The 17,262-nt window shown below is 40.4% G+C and overlaps 2 protein-coding genes across 3 annotated transcripts; both read right to left on the reverse strand.

The window, feature by feature from the left end:
• Positions 1-20: 20 nt before the first annotated feature.
• LOC310861132 (charged multivesicular body protein 4b) lies at positions 21-7,353 on the reverse strand. The gene is made up of 5 exons (XM_083768466.1): positions 7,048-7,353; positions 5,114-5,291; positions 3,989-4,103; positions 2,389-2,515; positions 21-1,304 (listed from the first exon to the last, which is right to left on the reverse strand). The coding sequence occupies exons 1-5, from the start codon at positions 7,229-7,231 to the stop codon at positions 1,234-1,236; spliced, it is 675 nt and encodes a 224-aa protein (XP_083624592.1). The 5' UTR covers positions 7,232-7,353; the 3' UTR covers positions 21-1,233.
• A 795-nt stretch (positions 7,354-8,148) lies between these two features.
• On the reverse strand, positions 8,149-16,935 carry LOC310861671 (vesicle-associated membrane protein-associated protein B-like). 2 transcript variants are annotated; one of them, XM_083769229.1, is made up of 6 exons: positions 16,717-16,935; positions 13,456-13,608; positions 12,835-12,938; positions 11,910-11,990; positions 11,300-11,431; positions 8,149-10,224 (listed from the first exon to the last, which is right to left on the reverse strand). In XM_083769229.1, exons 1-6 carry the CDS (start codon positions 16,772-16,774, stop codon positions 10,060-10,062), a joined length of 693 nt encoding a protein of 230 aa, XP_083625355.1. In that variant the 5' UTR covers positions 16,775-16,935; the 3' UTR covers positions 8,149-10,059. The 2 variants fall into 2 exon arrangements, with proteins under 2 accessions (XP_083625355.1, XP_083625354.1); XM_083769228.1 differs by having other exon boundaries at positions 11,300-11,485.
• Between the last annotated feature and the right edge of the window lie 327 nt (positions 16,936-17,262).

Below are 17,262 nucleotides of genomic sequence, written 5' to 3' on the forward strand. Positions count from 1 at the left end.
AATCGCCTCCACCACAGTAAAAGAATTGAGAGCTTTAATGATTTTTCCAAATAATATTCTCATCTGGATAAATAAAACATAGAAATGCAAACATGCTTGCCCATCCTTGTTACATGTTTTTCTATGTAAAAAATGTACAACATGTTTCTGAAAAATTAAGTCAATTCCTCAAATCCAAAACTCTGATATTGTAGACTATCTTCATCTTATATAAACCACCGCCAACTTTTATGAAATTAATGTGTGACACTTTTTTTTACAATTTAAATTGAAAAATAAAAATCCATATGAAACAAAACAAAAGACCCAGACAGACAACAGGATGCAGGGGTTGGGTTAATATAGTCTCTCTTTTACTAGCCGTGCGGTGTGTGAGAACTGTTATGAATGTCCTGTTGTTGCATGCGTCACACAACATGAACAAAACCCTTCAATGTCAGCAAAAATAGAAAATAAAAAGGACATTTGGGGTATATTTACACCAAATAAGTAACAAGAACCACTGGTGGTGAGGATGTTTGTTGGGGTTTGGGGATTGTAAGTTGTAATTGACAAAAGTAGCACAGGAGGCACCTTGTGCATGCTCAGTTGGCATCCCATTCTCATGATCAATTAACAAAACAGAGTGTGAAGAGTATTATCATCGTTAATATTATTATTATTGAAACATCCAGCTAGTTCAGTGCCAACAAAGACAAGTAAATATACCGTATATGTCAGATACAGGCCCTTCAGGGCTTCAATTCCCACAATGAAATTCTTCTGGCATTCGATGATGTTAGCCAACAACAAGTCTATAAGCAACCTAGACAATAGTCTAGCCATAATTCAATTGTCAAACCATGGAAACCACAATATTATGTTCATCAATCATATATAAATATGATTTCTGTGGCTAGCATGATAGCCGATGTCTGACGCCTGGGCCTTGGAGTGTTACTGTTGTATCGTAATCAAGGGTACAAACTTTGATGTAGCTTGATTTTATCAAGCTACATTTATAGCTTTGAAAAATAACCATGACATACTCTCATGAGCACTGGGTGTGTCTGTTCTCTGGATTTGGGTTGCCACGGGGAGGGAAAGGTATAACTCTACAGCAATTTTGCCACGTTTTGTAGTGTTACAAGATGATCAGCTCTCCTCAGACACACAAAACAACCACACTCAATATCCCATAAGTCCATTCATTCCCACAATGTCTTCTTCTCTCTCTGTATGTGATGTACGCGTCTACATGGCCTCCATTGCCCAGCGCTGTAGATCCTCCATGTCGTCCTCTTCCTCGTCTTTCTCTTTCTTGGCTGTGGGGCAACAAAATGCACAATGCGAGAGATTAGATTTCGATTAGAGCGAGATCAGATTGCATGATATGCCCAATCTCTACTCCGTCATGTCACTTGCCATAAGGAAGACATCTTCAAGCTCACACTGTACACATCATTAGCGTGAAGATATGTCTTATTATTAACCTTCGTGCAATTGAGTATGAATTGAGCCAAATGTGTAACGTGAGCGATTTCAGTACATTGTTGTTGGATTGCATATCAATTACATTCGTAATGTCAGGTCCTGCTGTTTTTGACATGTTGACTCTCGAGTCAATATCCATAGTTCAGTCTGGAGTTTAGTTTCAACATTTCTCTATTTATACAAAAACAAGTGCTTATTAGTTGGGGAGAATAACATGAGGCAGGGTCAGGGTGTGAACAATACAGGGAGTGTTAATGTCATGACACATCCATCTTGTGGATAAATAGCAAGTACATGTGGCTGTACTTTGTACTAATTACCATAGTTAAATTACAAACAAATCTAATAAAAACATCAACATTTTACGGATAGTGAGTGACAGCGTCAATCAGCCAAAGCCCCTTCATTTTGAGTACACAAGTACGTACAGTAAGTAGCAGGGAAGAGTGGCTTATAATTGGTATCAGCAGAGAGCGATGGACTAGACCCCTGGGAGATGGATTGCTTAGGTGGAGCGCAACACCTACTATCAGCTCCCAATACTTATATAATTATTTATTTATTCAATCTTATTTTATTCAGGTGAAATCCCATTGAGATACAAGATATTTTTTACGAGGGAGCCCTGTTTAGAGCCATGCTTCTCATACGCTGAGTTTATGCACGGGATCGAACCTCGTGTCCCAAAGGCGAGTGCTGTACTGACTGGCAACCCAGAAATAAAATACATAAATAGATTTCTGGTGGTCATTTTGGCATGTATGTCAGGGGCAGATGCACCAGAATAAAAATTGTATTTAGATTTATTTTGAGTGAAAGTAATCATATAAAATCATGTTAAAAAAAGAACTTTATTTAATTAAAAAGGTTTCACAGTATGATTTTAATAAAATGTGAAATAATAATGTTTCTCACCAGGTCTGGCGGGTAAGGAGGTGGAAGGCACGTTAGGCAGTGGGACATTCTCCGTCCCACCAATCTCCAGCAGGTTCTTGTCCAGCTCTTCCTGTTCCAACTCATCCAACTCAGCCAGCAGCTCATCCTGAGGACCACACAGCACACCACTTAGGAATCATTCACCATTACTTTAGTAACCTTTAGTACCTTTAGTAACCTTTAGTATGCATTTATACTGTTTAACACTATGGTAGAGGGATAAAAAGAAAACAAACTAAACAAAGACCAGATGAAATGTGATGCATGTATGGACATAGTCATGACTCCTTCATCCACATCCTTGTGTGTGTGTGTGTGTGTGTGTGTGTGTGTGTGTGTGTAATATACCACACACACACACACACACACACACACACACACACACACACACACACACACACACACACACACACACACACACACACACACACACACACACACACACACACACACACACACACACACACACACACACACACACACACACACACACACACACACACACACACACACACACACACTTTTTTTTTTAAATTTAATTGTTTTCATACACATACAAAAATACATTCCATACAAATGTCTATCTATACAGTGTATGTAAAGGTGAGGTAAGAAACCCATCTATGGTGTTAATAGTATACCACAACATAATTTACACAAGGACGTACATTCTGGTACAGAGGTTGAACTGTGAGTAACCATGGACTCCAGTAAACATAATGGGCCTGGTAAGCCTCTCAACTCCTGACTCACCTGCTAAACAGGTGATTCCTCATACCCGCTTTTGTATTGCATTCACTGATTACATGACTCTTGAGCGCGTTATATATAGCCTCACTAGGTTTAATCTGGTCCATATATTGCAGCAGAACTCATTGGGAAGTACCCGGTTAGGACTACTACTACTACATCATCATCATCATCATACTATAATCATCATCATCATCTATCATACTATATCATCATCATCATCATCATACTATAATTCTGACAATGTCTGAATGTCTGTCTGTCTGTCTGTGTGTGTCTGTGACAGAAACATCGCAGTAGCACCAATCACGCCCACTTTTCACACAGGCATTGACCATAATAATATGGAGGTCTTAACGAAGCCCTTTTTCCAATTTAACAAATTATAAATTAATAATTAATTTATTAGTGAATTAAAAATGAGAAAACGCACCCATGGTGCAGTACCCCCCACAGCCACAGGGGGGCCCCAATATCTCACAACGGGTAAGGGCTAGTTTAATTAATTCTACCTACTTTGACTGTCAACATATCCCTTTATCTGTTATTGCAATACATATCATCATTCACCGTGGCTCTCTGAATGAGCACATTCAAAACTGAGGTTGATGCTGTGGATCACCTCATCCAAGGACAATATTTAGACAGATATTCAAAGTGGGAGTAGGAATGAGGTGTGGGATTATGCTAATTCCACTGAAGTGAGATTTGTTTCACCCTCTTAGCTTTCTAAACAATTTCAAGCGGAACCTTCAACTTTCGTTAATAACTATGAAAGTTATAACTATAAAAACAAAACAGCCCTAAAAAAATAAAAATATTTTCCTACCTCGTCGAATTCCTCTCCGAAGCCCACAGGTTTTGAGATGGCATCGGAGATTTCCTGAGCCAGCTCCTGTTGCTCGGTTATGTCCTGCATGAGGTCATCGACCTTGTCAATGTCCCTGAAATGAACAACAGCATGGGAGGTTAAAAACTAATTTATACTAACAAACCAAGAACAGATTTTGAAGCCAAGTCGTGATGTGACATATTGTTAGCTTGAAGCTGAGTTCTTGTGGGTATAAATAAATCTTAATGTTATTGTACCAACACTTTCTATGGTGGTGCAATCTAGTGGTAGACACTCAACCAAGCCCCCAGTGAGGTTCTCCAACGTTAAGGCGCTCGGCCCTAGTGGTAAGAGCGGGGACTGCAGGCGGACCCGTGGAGTTATGACAAGGAAACCCTGCATTTTTTATTTGGACACCAAATTTGGTGTCGAAATCGAAGAAAACACGGAAGTAGACTGTTCTTCCAGGTGATTCAAAACGCCATTTCTATTGAAATGAATGCAATGCATGCAACACAGGTCCTTGGGTTGGACTCAGATACAGGAACTTGCGGTATGTGTACGAACAGGTTGAGTTATAAGGGAACGATTACACTTTCCTTAAATTATAATAGAGCACATACTTTTTACATTGAATCCTATGAGAAATTACCAAAGGCGACAGCATAAAAACAAAAAGAAACCGCCTTTAAAAGCAGCTGGTCAATGCATTTTTTTGCAGGTCCATGATGATATCGCAACATTTTTGTTATCATGGTATCACGATAACATTGTTACATGGTTAAAAATAAATTAGATGCATTTTACATGCAATCATATTACCGTATTATAATATAGTCTTTGACAAATGTGCGATACAAATTCTATTTAACACTCACGCAATCATTTCACTGATTCTAATTACCTGAAGGCTGTCTATTAGTGTGGTATTACTGCCTATGGATCAAAAATACTTTCAGGCCTATTTTTTGTTTGATATATCCTGTAAAAATGCCTTAAAGAAGGGACATATACATAATGATTTCCGTTGTAAAACCTTGAAACTTAATCTCTAATGGAATTATACCATTAATTAGCACCTAAGCAAACAAACTCATCCATGATAAAGATGGGCCTTCTTACATGTTTTCATGGGCAGACTTCATGGCCTTGGCAGCAAAGCCCATGTTCTTGAGCACTTCAGTATTGGTGTTGGCATTCTCCAGAGCCTCCCTCTGGAACTCGATGGTGGACAGTGTTCCATCGATCTGGCTCAGCTGCTTCTCATACCGCTTCTTTCTTTTCAAGGCCTGCAGAGCCGCTGCAGGGGAACAACACCAGACGAACAAACAAGATGAACGGTTGGATGGGTGAATAAGAGGGCTGGGCAATTAACCAAAACATATATCAAACAGATATATAGAGAACCAATAACCAAATTATAACCGGATAATAAACATGATAATTTCTAATATATTGTTTAAATTTGACAAAATCGATTAGTCTGATTAACCACCTTGTGGTATACTTAATTGTACAACGGTGGCATACAAAAAGAACGAAATGGCGGAAAAGAGAAAAACATAATCTAGCTATTGCTTTGAGGTCATGTCGCTTAGGCCTAGAATAGACACATGGAGAGAGCCAGACAGATAATGTATATTTGTATATGGTTGAGGGGAGACAGACATACAGAAATCTAGACAGATATATATAGATTTAATATTTGATGGAATGTTTAGGGGGGATGCTGTATAACAGCAGGCAAACTAGTAAGTTAATAAATATGGAGTGACAGCGATTTAGCCTTCAGTGTGGGTGAAATAACTCATAGCAAAAGGACAAGTCAGAGCTAAGAGTAAGACATTTTCTGAAACAGGAGAGGCCAGTGTTGTCATGACAACCTGAGCTGGTCGAACATTCTGTGTGTTACAAAATCATTTAATTTGAGAGCAGAGTGATAAGGATTCTGGCTTATTTTTATTTTATTTTTTAAGGAGAGCTTCCAAATTCCACGTCACCGTTATAACAGGAAGGTGGGCTGCTTTTACATTTGTTTGTTCGTTCAGAGACAATTCAAAGCCACCAGGTGGATTTGATGAATGGCTACTGTACCTATATCCGAGTCTGTAGGTGGAGTTTTTAAGGGCTCAAAGAGTTCAGAATAAAAAGGAGCAATTATTCCAACAATATTGTGGATTGTCATAACATGAACATATGATATAGATAATTGATTCACAGATAACAGCATCAGGAAATAGAATCTTTCCAGGCCATGATCAGGTGACCATCACATAGTTAAAGGGCTGTCATGGAAAATGTGTGGTTGTATGCCAGTGAGATACTATGAGTCAGTCTGTTGAACTTTGTGAGGCTGGGGAGGGAAATGCCCATAATGTAATCATTTTTTATTATGTTGTATAAAGATAAAAGGGTGGTAAAGTCTTTTAATTCCTATTTGATGTCCTTTTCTCTGTGCTTTACTTCTTGTAATAAGTTATTGTCGATAAATAAGGCTTATTGCTGACTAACGTGACGGCAACATTGTTGTTCGTAAATCAGTGGGTCAATTAACATGCTATAGTTTTATATTGAAACTTTCCAGAACGTTACACTGGTCTCGTTATTGTGGTCATCACCCCGTGACAACAACTTCTCAATTAACGTCAACAGCTGACTGTAAAACAGTCGAACAAGCCTTATTTTAACGTTACAATAACCGCCTGTATGGTTAGATCCGTCTACAAAACATGTTATTACACCTCTGGATTAATTTGGATCGCAAAGTTATCAAACACGAAATCCTCACTTAAACACAAGTTATATTTTGTAGTGTAATTTGAGCTTAACAACGACGACCACCGGTCTCGAGTGGTTCAACAGTCTGTAAACATCGAGCCTCGGACGGGATAGTCTCACGGTCGCTCGACGTGAAAGTTAGCAGCTATAGCTAGCATGCTGATGCTAAATGACAGATCGAGTTTAGAGTTGTCAAGTAGCTCACTCGTATGATACACTGGGTGCTTTAATAACCTTTCGTTGGCGAAACATTGCATGTGTGGGGGGAAATGTCTCACCTCGTTTGTTTTTTGTGCCGTTCTTCTTTGCGGTGAGCAGTTCAGCGTCTATCTTTTTTTCTAGAAATTCCTGTTTCTTCGTTAGCATCTCCTCTGTTTCTCGGAGTTTCTGGATCGCTTCTTGTGGACTGGGTCCCTTTCCTCCTTTTCCGCCCCCACCAAACATCTTAGCGAACAAAGACATATCGGAGGCAACACAAAACCTACAAAACCTAGGAAATACGTGTGGAAAAATAATCGATCTAGCTACAAAGCTACTCTGACACTTCGCCCTGGCCCGAATTGTTGTTTTTTCTACTTCCTGGATAAGGCCTGATGACGCAATATTGTTTGTTGGGTGGGCGTTGTTCGTCGTTGATCTGCCGCCGCCTGCTGGATAAACAACCATAGAACACTTGAGGGTTTTTTGGGGAGACTTTTCAGAAATAATAAGAAAGCCTTATGTGCCATCAGATTTAATATGCCAAAGGACATAATATCGCAATTTTAGGATGGAGGACCCTGTTGTAAACAAGTATTTTTTCTGGTTTATCCCTTTGTATTGTATTGACCTCCCTGTACCTTCGTTTGAACTGTAGCCATTCTTCATTCTACAAACAGAATACAAATTAAATCAGACTGCAGAAACAGAAACCATTCCTTTGCATGGGTAGAATTCCCATTTACACTTAAAAGAAAAAGTAAACTTGCCACAAGAAGTAGTTGGGGGTTTATGTATTTTTAATTCATTATGCTACAGGATCCATAATGGTTGCTTTATCTTCTTTTAACTACATTTTAATGTTAATAACGTTGCTCTTTGTTTTGAATTCAATTTTATTTTTATGTACATACAAAACAGTATCCAATTAATTTGTTGTTACATTGTAAGACTTTGTGGCCTGTATGTGTTCTGAAGCTGTTTTTTTTAAACGTAGTGTATATTCACAAGTCAGTCCTCCTTGATACCTGTGCTTGCCACCCGAACTCCAATCCCCCATGCTCCCTCAGGCAACAAAACAATATACTTCATAACAGTTGGTTGCACAGATGGCCATTTCATAGCCAAGGCAGCAACACACTACAGTACCGTCTTTGTTCTAAAATAACCAAGCCCAAAAAGAAAGGAAATTAAATTTAATAAAATAAAACAAAGAGGGAGAACACACTGATAAACCAGACACAAGATGGTCCCTTTTTCAGAAGACGGTAATCTTTGTTTTGCTTATAGAAGTTTCAAAACACAACAAATGAGAGCAGAATAAATCCAGATTATGTCATGCAGTAAGCTCAGTGGACAGTAGAATATAGTGCATTTATAATATGAACAAAAATATAGTGGATATGTAAAAAAAACAAAAACTGCTATAATGCACTGGAACACAAACAGTATAGTACTCTATGGGCAGAAATAAACGAGGTTGCCAAAACTAGTGTTATATACACTGATGTCATTACTGTTAAATGTTCAAGTTGTTTTTGCATAAAAAGTCCACTGGTTTAAGATGAGGGGCATAGGTTTTTTTTTTTTTTTTTACTGGTGCCATTTCTTTAGTCAACCTGAGGAAGCAAATATCAACAGTCTGAAAATTCAAACATTAAAATGAGAAAATCAGATGGCTTGAAAAATCCACTGCCGCTTAATATTAATCTAATTTAAACTAGTTCACTGTGCAGCACACATAAGTAAAAATATTTCAATGACTGGAATTGAACAAAAAAAACCTAAAACAAACAACTTTGTCTTATCGGGGCTGAACTTTACAGACACTCAAGATTACATTTTTAGGTAACACCATGTTCTTCTGTTGTGTACAGGAAATCTGTTTGGGTAACAGGATTTGTATAACCATTCCCTTACTTCTCTATCTGCAACAGCAGCCTGAAAAGTCTCTGGTTTCCTCTCCTTAAATGAAAGAAACCAAAAACAAAACAAAAAAAATTGACAGTTAAAACTGTATATTTGCACCCAGGTATTCCTAGTAATGCATGCAGTATGCAGCTGGGTGCAGATCTTAAACTATTTATATCCCAGTGCACATAGTAATGTGTGCAAACCCTAAAGGGTGATTTATACTAAGTTTGCACGCCGGTGTCAAAAATAGCAGATTTACAAGCTCACAACACACCACGCTGCAAACAAGTATAAATCAGGTATAACCCACTTAACCCTTAAATACCTGAAACTGACCATTCACAATTATTAGACTTTCAGCCTCAGGTGCAAATTACTGCACTGTGTTGAGAAAGCAATTTACACCTGGGTACAAATACACACTCTGGTTAAAATATTCACACACACACAGAGCGACAGAGACACTTGTGTAGAAGCTCAAATGAAGAAAAACGAACACAACCATGGCTTTTACTGGCTCACACCGTTTTTATCAGACACATTATAGAACACATTTTGTAATAGATAATATGTTTGTCTTTCGTGGATTCCCTGCATTTCCTGTCTCTTTACGCATCATCAGAACTACGTGGAAGATAAAAACTCAGGAGCGGATCACTGGACCGCCTCTCCTGATGTCTTCTGAAACAGGAAATGTGAAGACTTAAAGAGGTTTAGATAAGGAATCAAGGAAAGACTGAGTGAGACATTCAACCGGAGGGAGCATAGCCACTCCCCTTACTCACTCCATTATCTTCTGTCTCTGTGAACTTGGGACAGATGGAAAGGATGGATGGACGGAAGAAAAGATGAAAGCCGAGATGGTGATAATTTAAGAAAAAAAAAAAATAATTTAATGACCAAGCCCTACAATCCTGCAATGAAACTGTTCCTACTTGCGATTCACTCAAATCTTTCCTTTTGTATTGTTTTGACATTTGTTTCTTTTTAAACATTAAATACTTTCCACGGTACTCAAACAAACCCTTGTGATGTTGCCATATGGATGCTAAAAAATAAAACAAAGATAAAATAAACAAACGTAAACCGAGAAGACATCATCATCATCGCCGCCATCGCCATCATCATCTCTTGTCCTCCCGAGCATGCCATCTGTCTGTCTGTCCATCTGTCTAACTTTACAGGGCTAGCTTGCCGATGATGACTCCGATGACAAAGAAGAGCACGCAGAGAGCCAGAATACGGGTGCTTAGACCTTCCTCCCTCATGCTGGATGTCGCCATGGAGGTGGAGTGAGGAGAGGACATTGATGCCACCTTTCTCTTCCGCAGTCCATCGTCCTCCTACCGTACACAGGGAAAACAGAGCACGAGAGCAGAGGTCAGGGGGACGCATCTTTCTTTTTTAACAAATAATAAAATAAATTAGTTGCTTTGAGATATACTGCTCAGGGATCTAGTTGTTGCTAACAAACATCTGAAAACCTTTTAAAAGTTATATATAACACTCAACTTGAACAGCTTATGTTACGAATAATTAAAAGTTAAAGGTATATTCAGTGATTTCACTCAAAAAACCTTAGGTTTCGTTTTTGGCTGGGACCTAAGCCTTTCATCCAATCAGGATAGAGAGCCAAAAACGAAACCTAAGGTTTTTTGACCCCCAGGGGTTAACTGGGGACAGGGAGGAACTCCTTATATGGTCAGCACACTCTATAGTAGAGAGGATTATCACAACAAAACTAAAAAATAAGTGATATTTGAATTAAGTGAAATCACTGAATATACCTTTAATATTGATCAAAGCCTGCTTTGAAATTAACAGCCATTTGTAATCTGAAAATAAATATTGTGAATGCCCTCTTAACTGAAGTGGGGGCAGGGATATTAACATGACAGATACAGTAAAATGCACATTATTTTATTACATGTTACATCCAATCAATTTAATGATACATTATTTTTTTTAAAGAGGTGAAATGGGGTAAAGCATGGATAAGCACACTGATCCATTTGTGCTCTTCTGGTAACCTGGTTCAGTTTTTAATACATGGATACAGAGGATGCCAAGGGATTTTGTATGCACACCAGATTCCAATTGACCTTTATATAAAAAACACATTATATAGTCAGTAGATGTGCAAGTTTCAGATGGTAAAAACAAAAATCGCAGACTTCATGAGGTGCAACTGAACACACCACAATTTCAGGATTCCGACTGGCGCATGCCTCAGCCATATACAGCTTTGGGTGTGGGTATGAGAAGGAGCCATTGAAGGATAGAGTGCGGTGCACTAACTTGTAAGTGGGAATGAATAAGGGAGGGAAGTGAGGGTGAGTGAGTGAGTAAGCATGTGAGGGTGAGTGAGTGAAGGAATGAATAAGGGATTGATTGCACCAGCCCGTCTGTGTGTCTCACCCTGATCTGTTTGTTTTCTTCCCGTAGCCGCTGCACCTCCATCTGCAACCTCTTGCACTCCTCCATGATCTTCTTTACCTCTCCGTCATCCAGAGAGGCACTGGCTGACTTGGGCAAAGGCGAGTGCTCACTCTTAATGGGGAAGGAGGACACAGGTTGGATGCCTTCACTCTCTGATTTCACTTGCTGCAGAGAGCGGGGGGAGGACGGATAGTGGAGTGGACAGGTGGAGAATAGGTGCGAGGGGAAGAGGAGGGATATGGGAGGAGGGGGGGGGGGGGGGGGGGGGAGACAAAGACATGCATGTGGCAGTGGAGATGGGAGTGAGAAACAAAGAAAACAATGAAGATAAAATCATAATGAAGGGAGAAAACTGCACAAAAGAAACCATATAACTCAAGAATGCTGATATGAGTGGGACATTTACTGAGGGGATTTGCTGGTGAATTTTGAATGACAAGCCTGCTTGCACTAAACATTAGGAAGGTAAAACTGAAGAGAAAACAAAACAAATGAAAGAATTAAACATAGCCTAAGGGGTAAGAAATGACAATGAAGCATCATGCAGCATGAACGGATGCATGTGCCAAGGGATAGTCCATCTACTTACAGTTTTGTCATTTTCTAGCGGCATCTCAAATGCGCATCTCAACTTTGAGTCCATCAGCTCCTCGGGTTTAGCCTCCTTCCACTGTGGACAAGAATGAAGACTTGGTTGTCAAGAACATTCACACCCAACACCACATATCAGATGCTAAACATGAAATAAAACAAGACATGTTACTTTCTTTCACTTGATTATTATTCATGATACAACATTCTTGCAGAAAGACTGCAAAAAAGTCTGTAAACAGTATATAGAATTTAGAATACTGTTAATGGTAATTTTTCGGATCGATGAATATGAATATTCATGAAGAGGAGACAACCGCACGCCCGGTTCCTTTTCAAGCAGGTGTGTAGGTGAATCAAGGTGATGATACGGTAGTACAGGTAGAAGACAACAGACCTGCACACTGCCACTTGCTGGTTATTTTCGTCGTGAGACCTTCTAAGCCTGAGGAAGGTCTCACGACCGAAACGTTGCTCGCTCTGAATAAACATTCTCTTGAACCAGCAAGTGGCAGTGTGCGGTTCAATGAATATAGAATGAGGAAACTGTTCTGTCCATCATTCCTTCCTCATTTTTCTCCTCAGTGGGTTCACCAATCGATCTGTCACACGGGGTGACAACTGGCAATTGACAATTATTCACTTTCCCCAAAATTATTCTGTTTATTCACATTTTTGTGAACTCTTACTCAATTAAGACCGTTGAGGGTGGAGCCAGGGGTAGTGACTCAGAGCAGTGCCAGCTCTCCTCTTTATATTTGCATGCTGTACCTGGGCTCAGAGCCCCACCCACCCCCCCACATTTGTTTTTCCCTTCCCAATTTTAAACTGTAGCCTGAGCAGTCAATTACAGCTTCCACTTTGTAAATGATGCTTTAAAAAGTTAAGTTATGTTAATTATATCCGAATGTACAGTTACTCACCACTCCCTCCATGTCAGTCATGTCATATGGGGCCAGCAGGGACTGCACCATGAATTTGTGTTTACTCTTTTCATTGGGATCATAGTCAAAAGGCTGTAGCATAACTGTGAACAACAACAAAACAGGAAAAGCAGGACATTAAAGCCCCAGTGTTAACTTCCTGTATTGCCCAATAAGAAAGGTAATACATAACAATTGTAGATTACATCTTAACCTGCTAACTATACAAAGAAAAACTAAACCACCACAACTAGCCAAACTGCATTTTTATTCATCTGCAGGGATTCAGATAAATTATTTTTGGACCAGTGCATTTGTATTTATTAATTTGTTTACACCAAGGACATAAATAAATCATGACAAATAATGAATGTGTGAATGTGAATTGAGTACGAAGTTGCATTTTAGAGTGCTAGAATCACATTATGCCCCAGTGTTTTGGAATGTACACCAGGTGACATTGAGGAAAGGAATCTGATTAGTCAACCTGGACTTCCACCCATACAGTACTTTGGCCCAACCCTGTATTATACTGTAAAAATTTGTAAAAACAACCATAACATTTAAGGGAATCCAAGCTACATTAAAATTAACACTAGTTATTTTACTTATATTACAAACCAGAAACATTGATGGAGGTTCCAGCGTCAATGATGCCACTGTTGGGGCGCACACAGTATCTGCGAGGTGCAGTTGTCTTGACTTTGAAACACACATTTCTATCTGTTGGGTTACCGAGCTTCAGGGTGGCAGTGACAACATCTGTGAAGGGGCCTGCAGAGTACAGAACACAGACAATATAATAGTATTAGGGATTGTTATTTGTTACGGTAACAGACAAAAGTTAGAAACTTGTTTAGTTGGGTTTAACTTTTTGTGACTGCAAACTTCCCCACTTGTCTTGTGGTTGCATTTGTATATCCAGTGCATGGATCAGTTTACAACAGGGGTTGCCACTAAGGTCTCAGAGGCACTTGCTAGTCGGGCAAGTACAGGTCATGTTCTATTTGCCTAAAGGTCATGCCCATTTGCCCTAAAAGTAAATAGTCCATCGTCTGGGGCTGTGCGTGTACAATAAAATCACACCAGTGTGAACCAAGTGGTGCAACTCCCATCTATTGGTTCTCTGTATCGTTCCAATTTGTATCATTCCAATTTCTTCTCTGTATCGTTTCAATTTCTTCTCTGTATCGTTTGCGTCCAGCAGGTGGCAGCCATGTCACATACTTCTCTCGTTCCAATTTCACGCATGCGCACACCACTCGTGCTCACACAGGGGTACACACAAACAGGCACATGGACATTGTAAGCTGGATGTAGAAGTGGTTGCACCACTTAAAAACAAACGCTATACCTACATTTTTATGCCAAATACCTACATAGCTAAAAAATATGACTATATGACACACCTGTTATTTTAAATTTGTTTAATAGTTTCACACTTGTATTATTTCATATTTTTAAGTTCAGCAACAGTGAAAACAGCACAGTGACATTATAGGTAAACAGTGCTCTAATTTTACATTCAACAGACTAGAAGACAGAGTGCTCTGGCCACATTTAGACAGATATCTCATGTTATGTTTATAGACTGTTCCATCCCCTCTTAAACGAGCACTTGCCTGGTCCGGCAACCTGAAAGCAAACGTCAACTGCCCGAAAGTTTTACCTGCCAGGGGCAGGTGGGCAACCCTTGTCAACACGTGTGGCTTCTGTACCTCTTTATTACACATGAAAAATAACTGCACAGTGAACACTTCTTATTACAGTCTTGCCCTGACTGATAGTTTAACAACTGAAACTAACAAAATGTAGCTGTCTTGTGCAACATTGAAGTGCTCAGACCTCCTTTTTGCTGAATGCCATGTCTGAGGGAAGACAATTTAATACACTGTCCTTTCACAGACCAAAGCCGAGAATACTTTAAATTAATCTAATCTATTCAAAAAAACTAAATCGTAGGCTGCGACCATGAAACCGCTACGGAATCGGTCTATAGACCGATTCCGTAGCGGGTCTCATGGTCGCAGCCTACGTATTTCCTGTAGGCGGACTCGACGTAGCTGCGGGGGTAAAACCCTCACCAGGCGCACCTCTTCCACTACAGTGAACGGCAGAGTGACTGATGTTAGTTTGCCTCAAACTGGATATTTTGACATTCCGTTTATTTATTTATTTTATGTTGCCACTACTGTTGGAGCAGCCATAAACTACACAGGTTCATCTCGATGTTCTGGGCATCTTTGTAATGTTAGTGTTAGTAAAAAAGCAGGTAAAGGAGTAAAGTTTGAGGCAAACTAACATCAGTCACTCTGCCGTTCACTGTAGTGGAAGAGGTGCGCCTGGTGAGGGTTTTACTCCCGCAGCTATGTCGAGTCCGCCTACAGGAAATACGTAGGCTGCGACCATGAGACCCGCTACGGAATCGGTCTATAAGGAAGTCAAAGAAGGAAGAAAGAGAGAATTTCAGATCAGCCAAAACAGTCAAACAAGTAAAAATACTTAACGGCTTCTGCGCCAAATGAAATTTCTCTCACGTTTCTGTTGTCTCCTATAGCCTATTTATGCTTCTTTTGAAACATCTCACCACCACCAAAAAGCCGCAGCACGGCCTACACAGTGGGTATGTACTGTATTTGTCTACCATAGCGATAGCGCATGGAATAAATGCATAGGGACCCTACGTAAAGTAACATCCACGTTTCAGAAAACTTTACAGAGGGTTCCGATATAGGGGCTACTGTTTGCCTTATATTTTACATACAAGACAGGCATCAATCTTCTGTAAACACAAGTAAGACGCGCAAACGCGGGAAGCGAACGCAGCTCGTGTGTGTGTGGTTGTGTGTGTGTGTGTGTGTGTGTGTGCTACAGCTGCGCCCTGTGTGTGTGTGTGTGTGTGTGTGTGTGTGTGTGTGTGTGTGTGTGCTACAGCTGCGCCCTCTGGTGGCGGGCGGGTGGTGTAACAGCGGGACACACAGACATTCAGCCCTTGCTGTCATAGTAAGTGGCTCACTGCGTTCGCAATCACTGCGTTCGCAATAACATGCCTCTATTGAGTTGAGGGCGCCGCTACAGTAGACATCGGTACAGTACAGTACATCTGCCTCATTTCAACAGAATCACACCCTAACCAATTATTTAACAACCACAAAAATAATTTTCCATTATTCCAGACACACCCGGGTGTTTAGACAGTAGACACTGTTTTTGTATGCATTTAGGCCTGGGTGTAACATAAATAACTGGCGAAGAATTTCAGCACATCTATTATAATAGTTAAGACTTCAAAGTAACATAGCTTTTAAAAGTGAAATTTAAATGATAACAGTGTCCACTTGGTTGTAGAACGTTCTTGTGTAACGTTATATTAGGTAAACACAAGTAGTTCAAGTGCAGTCTGTGCAGATTTCCATTCTTTCTGACACAGATATGTGGAGAATGTGCACGGTTAAATGTTATTATTGTAGTTAAACGGCTGGATTAAAGAAATGGGGCGGTGGGGCCTGCCTTCCTTGAACGGTGCAATGACAGCTAGCTTAATGAGTTAGCTCTTTTTAGCTCAATGCTACATGTAGCTCGTTAGCACCAACGCATTAGCGTCGTTTCACCTGTCATCGCCACAAAACCAACGCCTATAGTGCACGCACACAGTTGGCCATGCATGATCGCATGTCCCACCCACACCCACGGGCCTGAAAGAACTAACGTTGAACATGTGAATAACCCACATGCCCGTCATTGACACTATCTTGTAGTAGAAGCTAGCCTTTTGGAGCTATACTTGGCAGTTCAGTTGGAGAGACACACAGTGGGAGCACCAGGCAAGCAGGGCCCTGCCTGTCTGCACTCCTCCTCCTCCTCCTGGTCTTCTGCTCTTACCTCTGAATTTCAGCTCGTGTTGTGGCTCTAGCACCAGGACTTGTTCCGTTCTGGCCATGTCCCAGAGCTTTAGTTCGGTCTGTCGGGAAGAACAACAACAATCGGAGCCGCCGCCTCTGTGTTTAAGTTTAGCTCCCGAAGATTACAACCCGTCCTCTGCTCGCTGGGGGAAGGAGGAGGGGAGGGTGATTACAAACGCACCACTGAATGACTGGACTGCCAACGACAGCTGGGGGGGGGGGGGGTGTTGGCTAACACTTTAGTCGAGAATCAAGATAGCAAGGATTGGTAAGCGACGTAACAATTTGTACTGTATGGAGTGTGACTGAGATCCACAGCGGAAACGGAAACGGTGTGTGAACGCCCTTAAGACATTCTCATTAAGACATGCGAATCGATCGCTTGACTCCCTCAAAACAGCTCTCAAAGAGCACATGAGTAGGACGGCTGCAATTCGAAACTGGCCCCCGTGTTTTTCCCACTTTTTACCTCCTCTTCTATGAGGTAATTTTATCAGTAGTAATCAATCAATCAAAAAGTTTGAGA

Source organism: Protomyctophum parallelum (assembly GCF_964188405.1).
Source record: "Protomyctophum parallelum genome assembly, chromosome: 7".
In the NCBI taxonomy this organism is placed as follows: domain Eukaryota; kingdom Metazoa; phylum Chordata; class Actinopteri; order Myctophiformes; family Myctophidae; genus Protomyctophum; species Protomyctophum parallelum.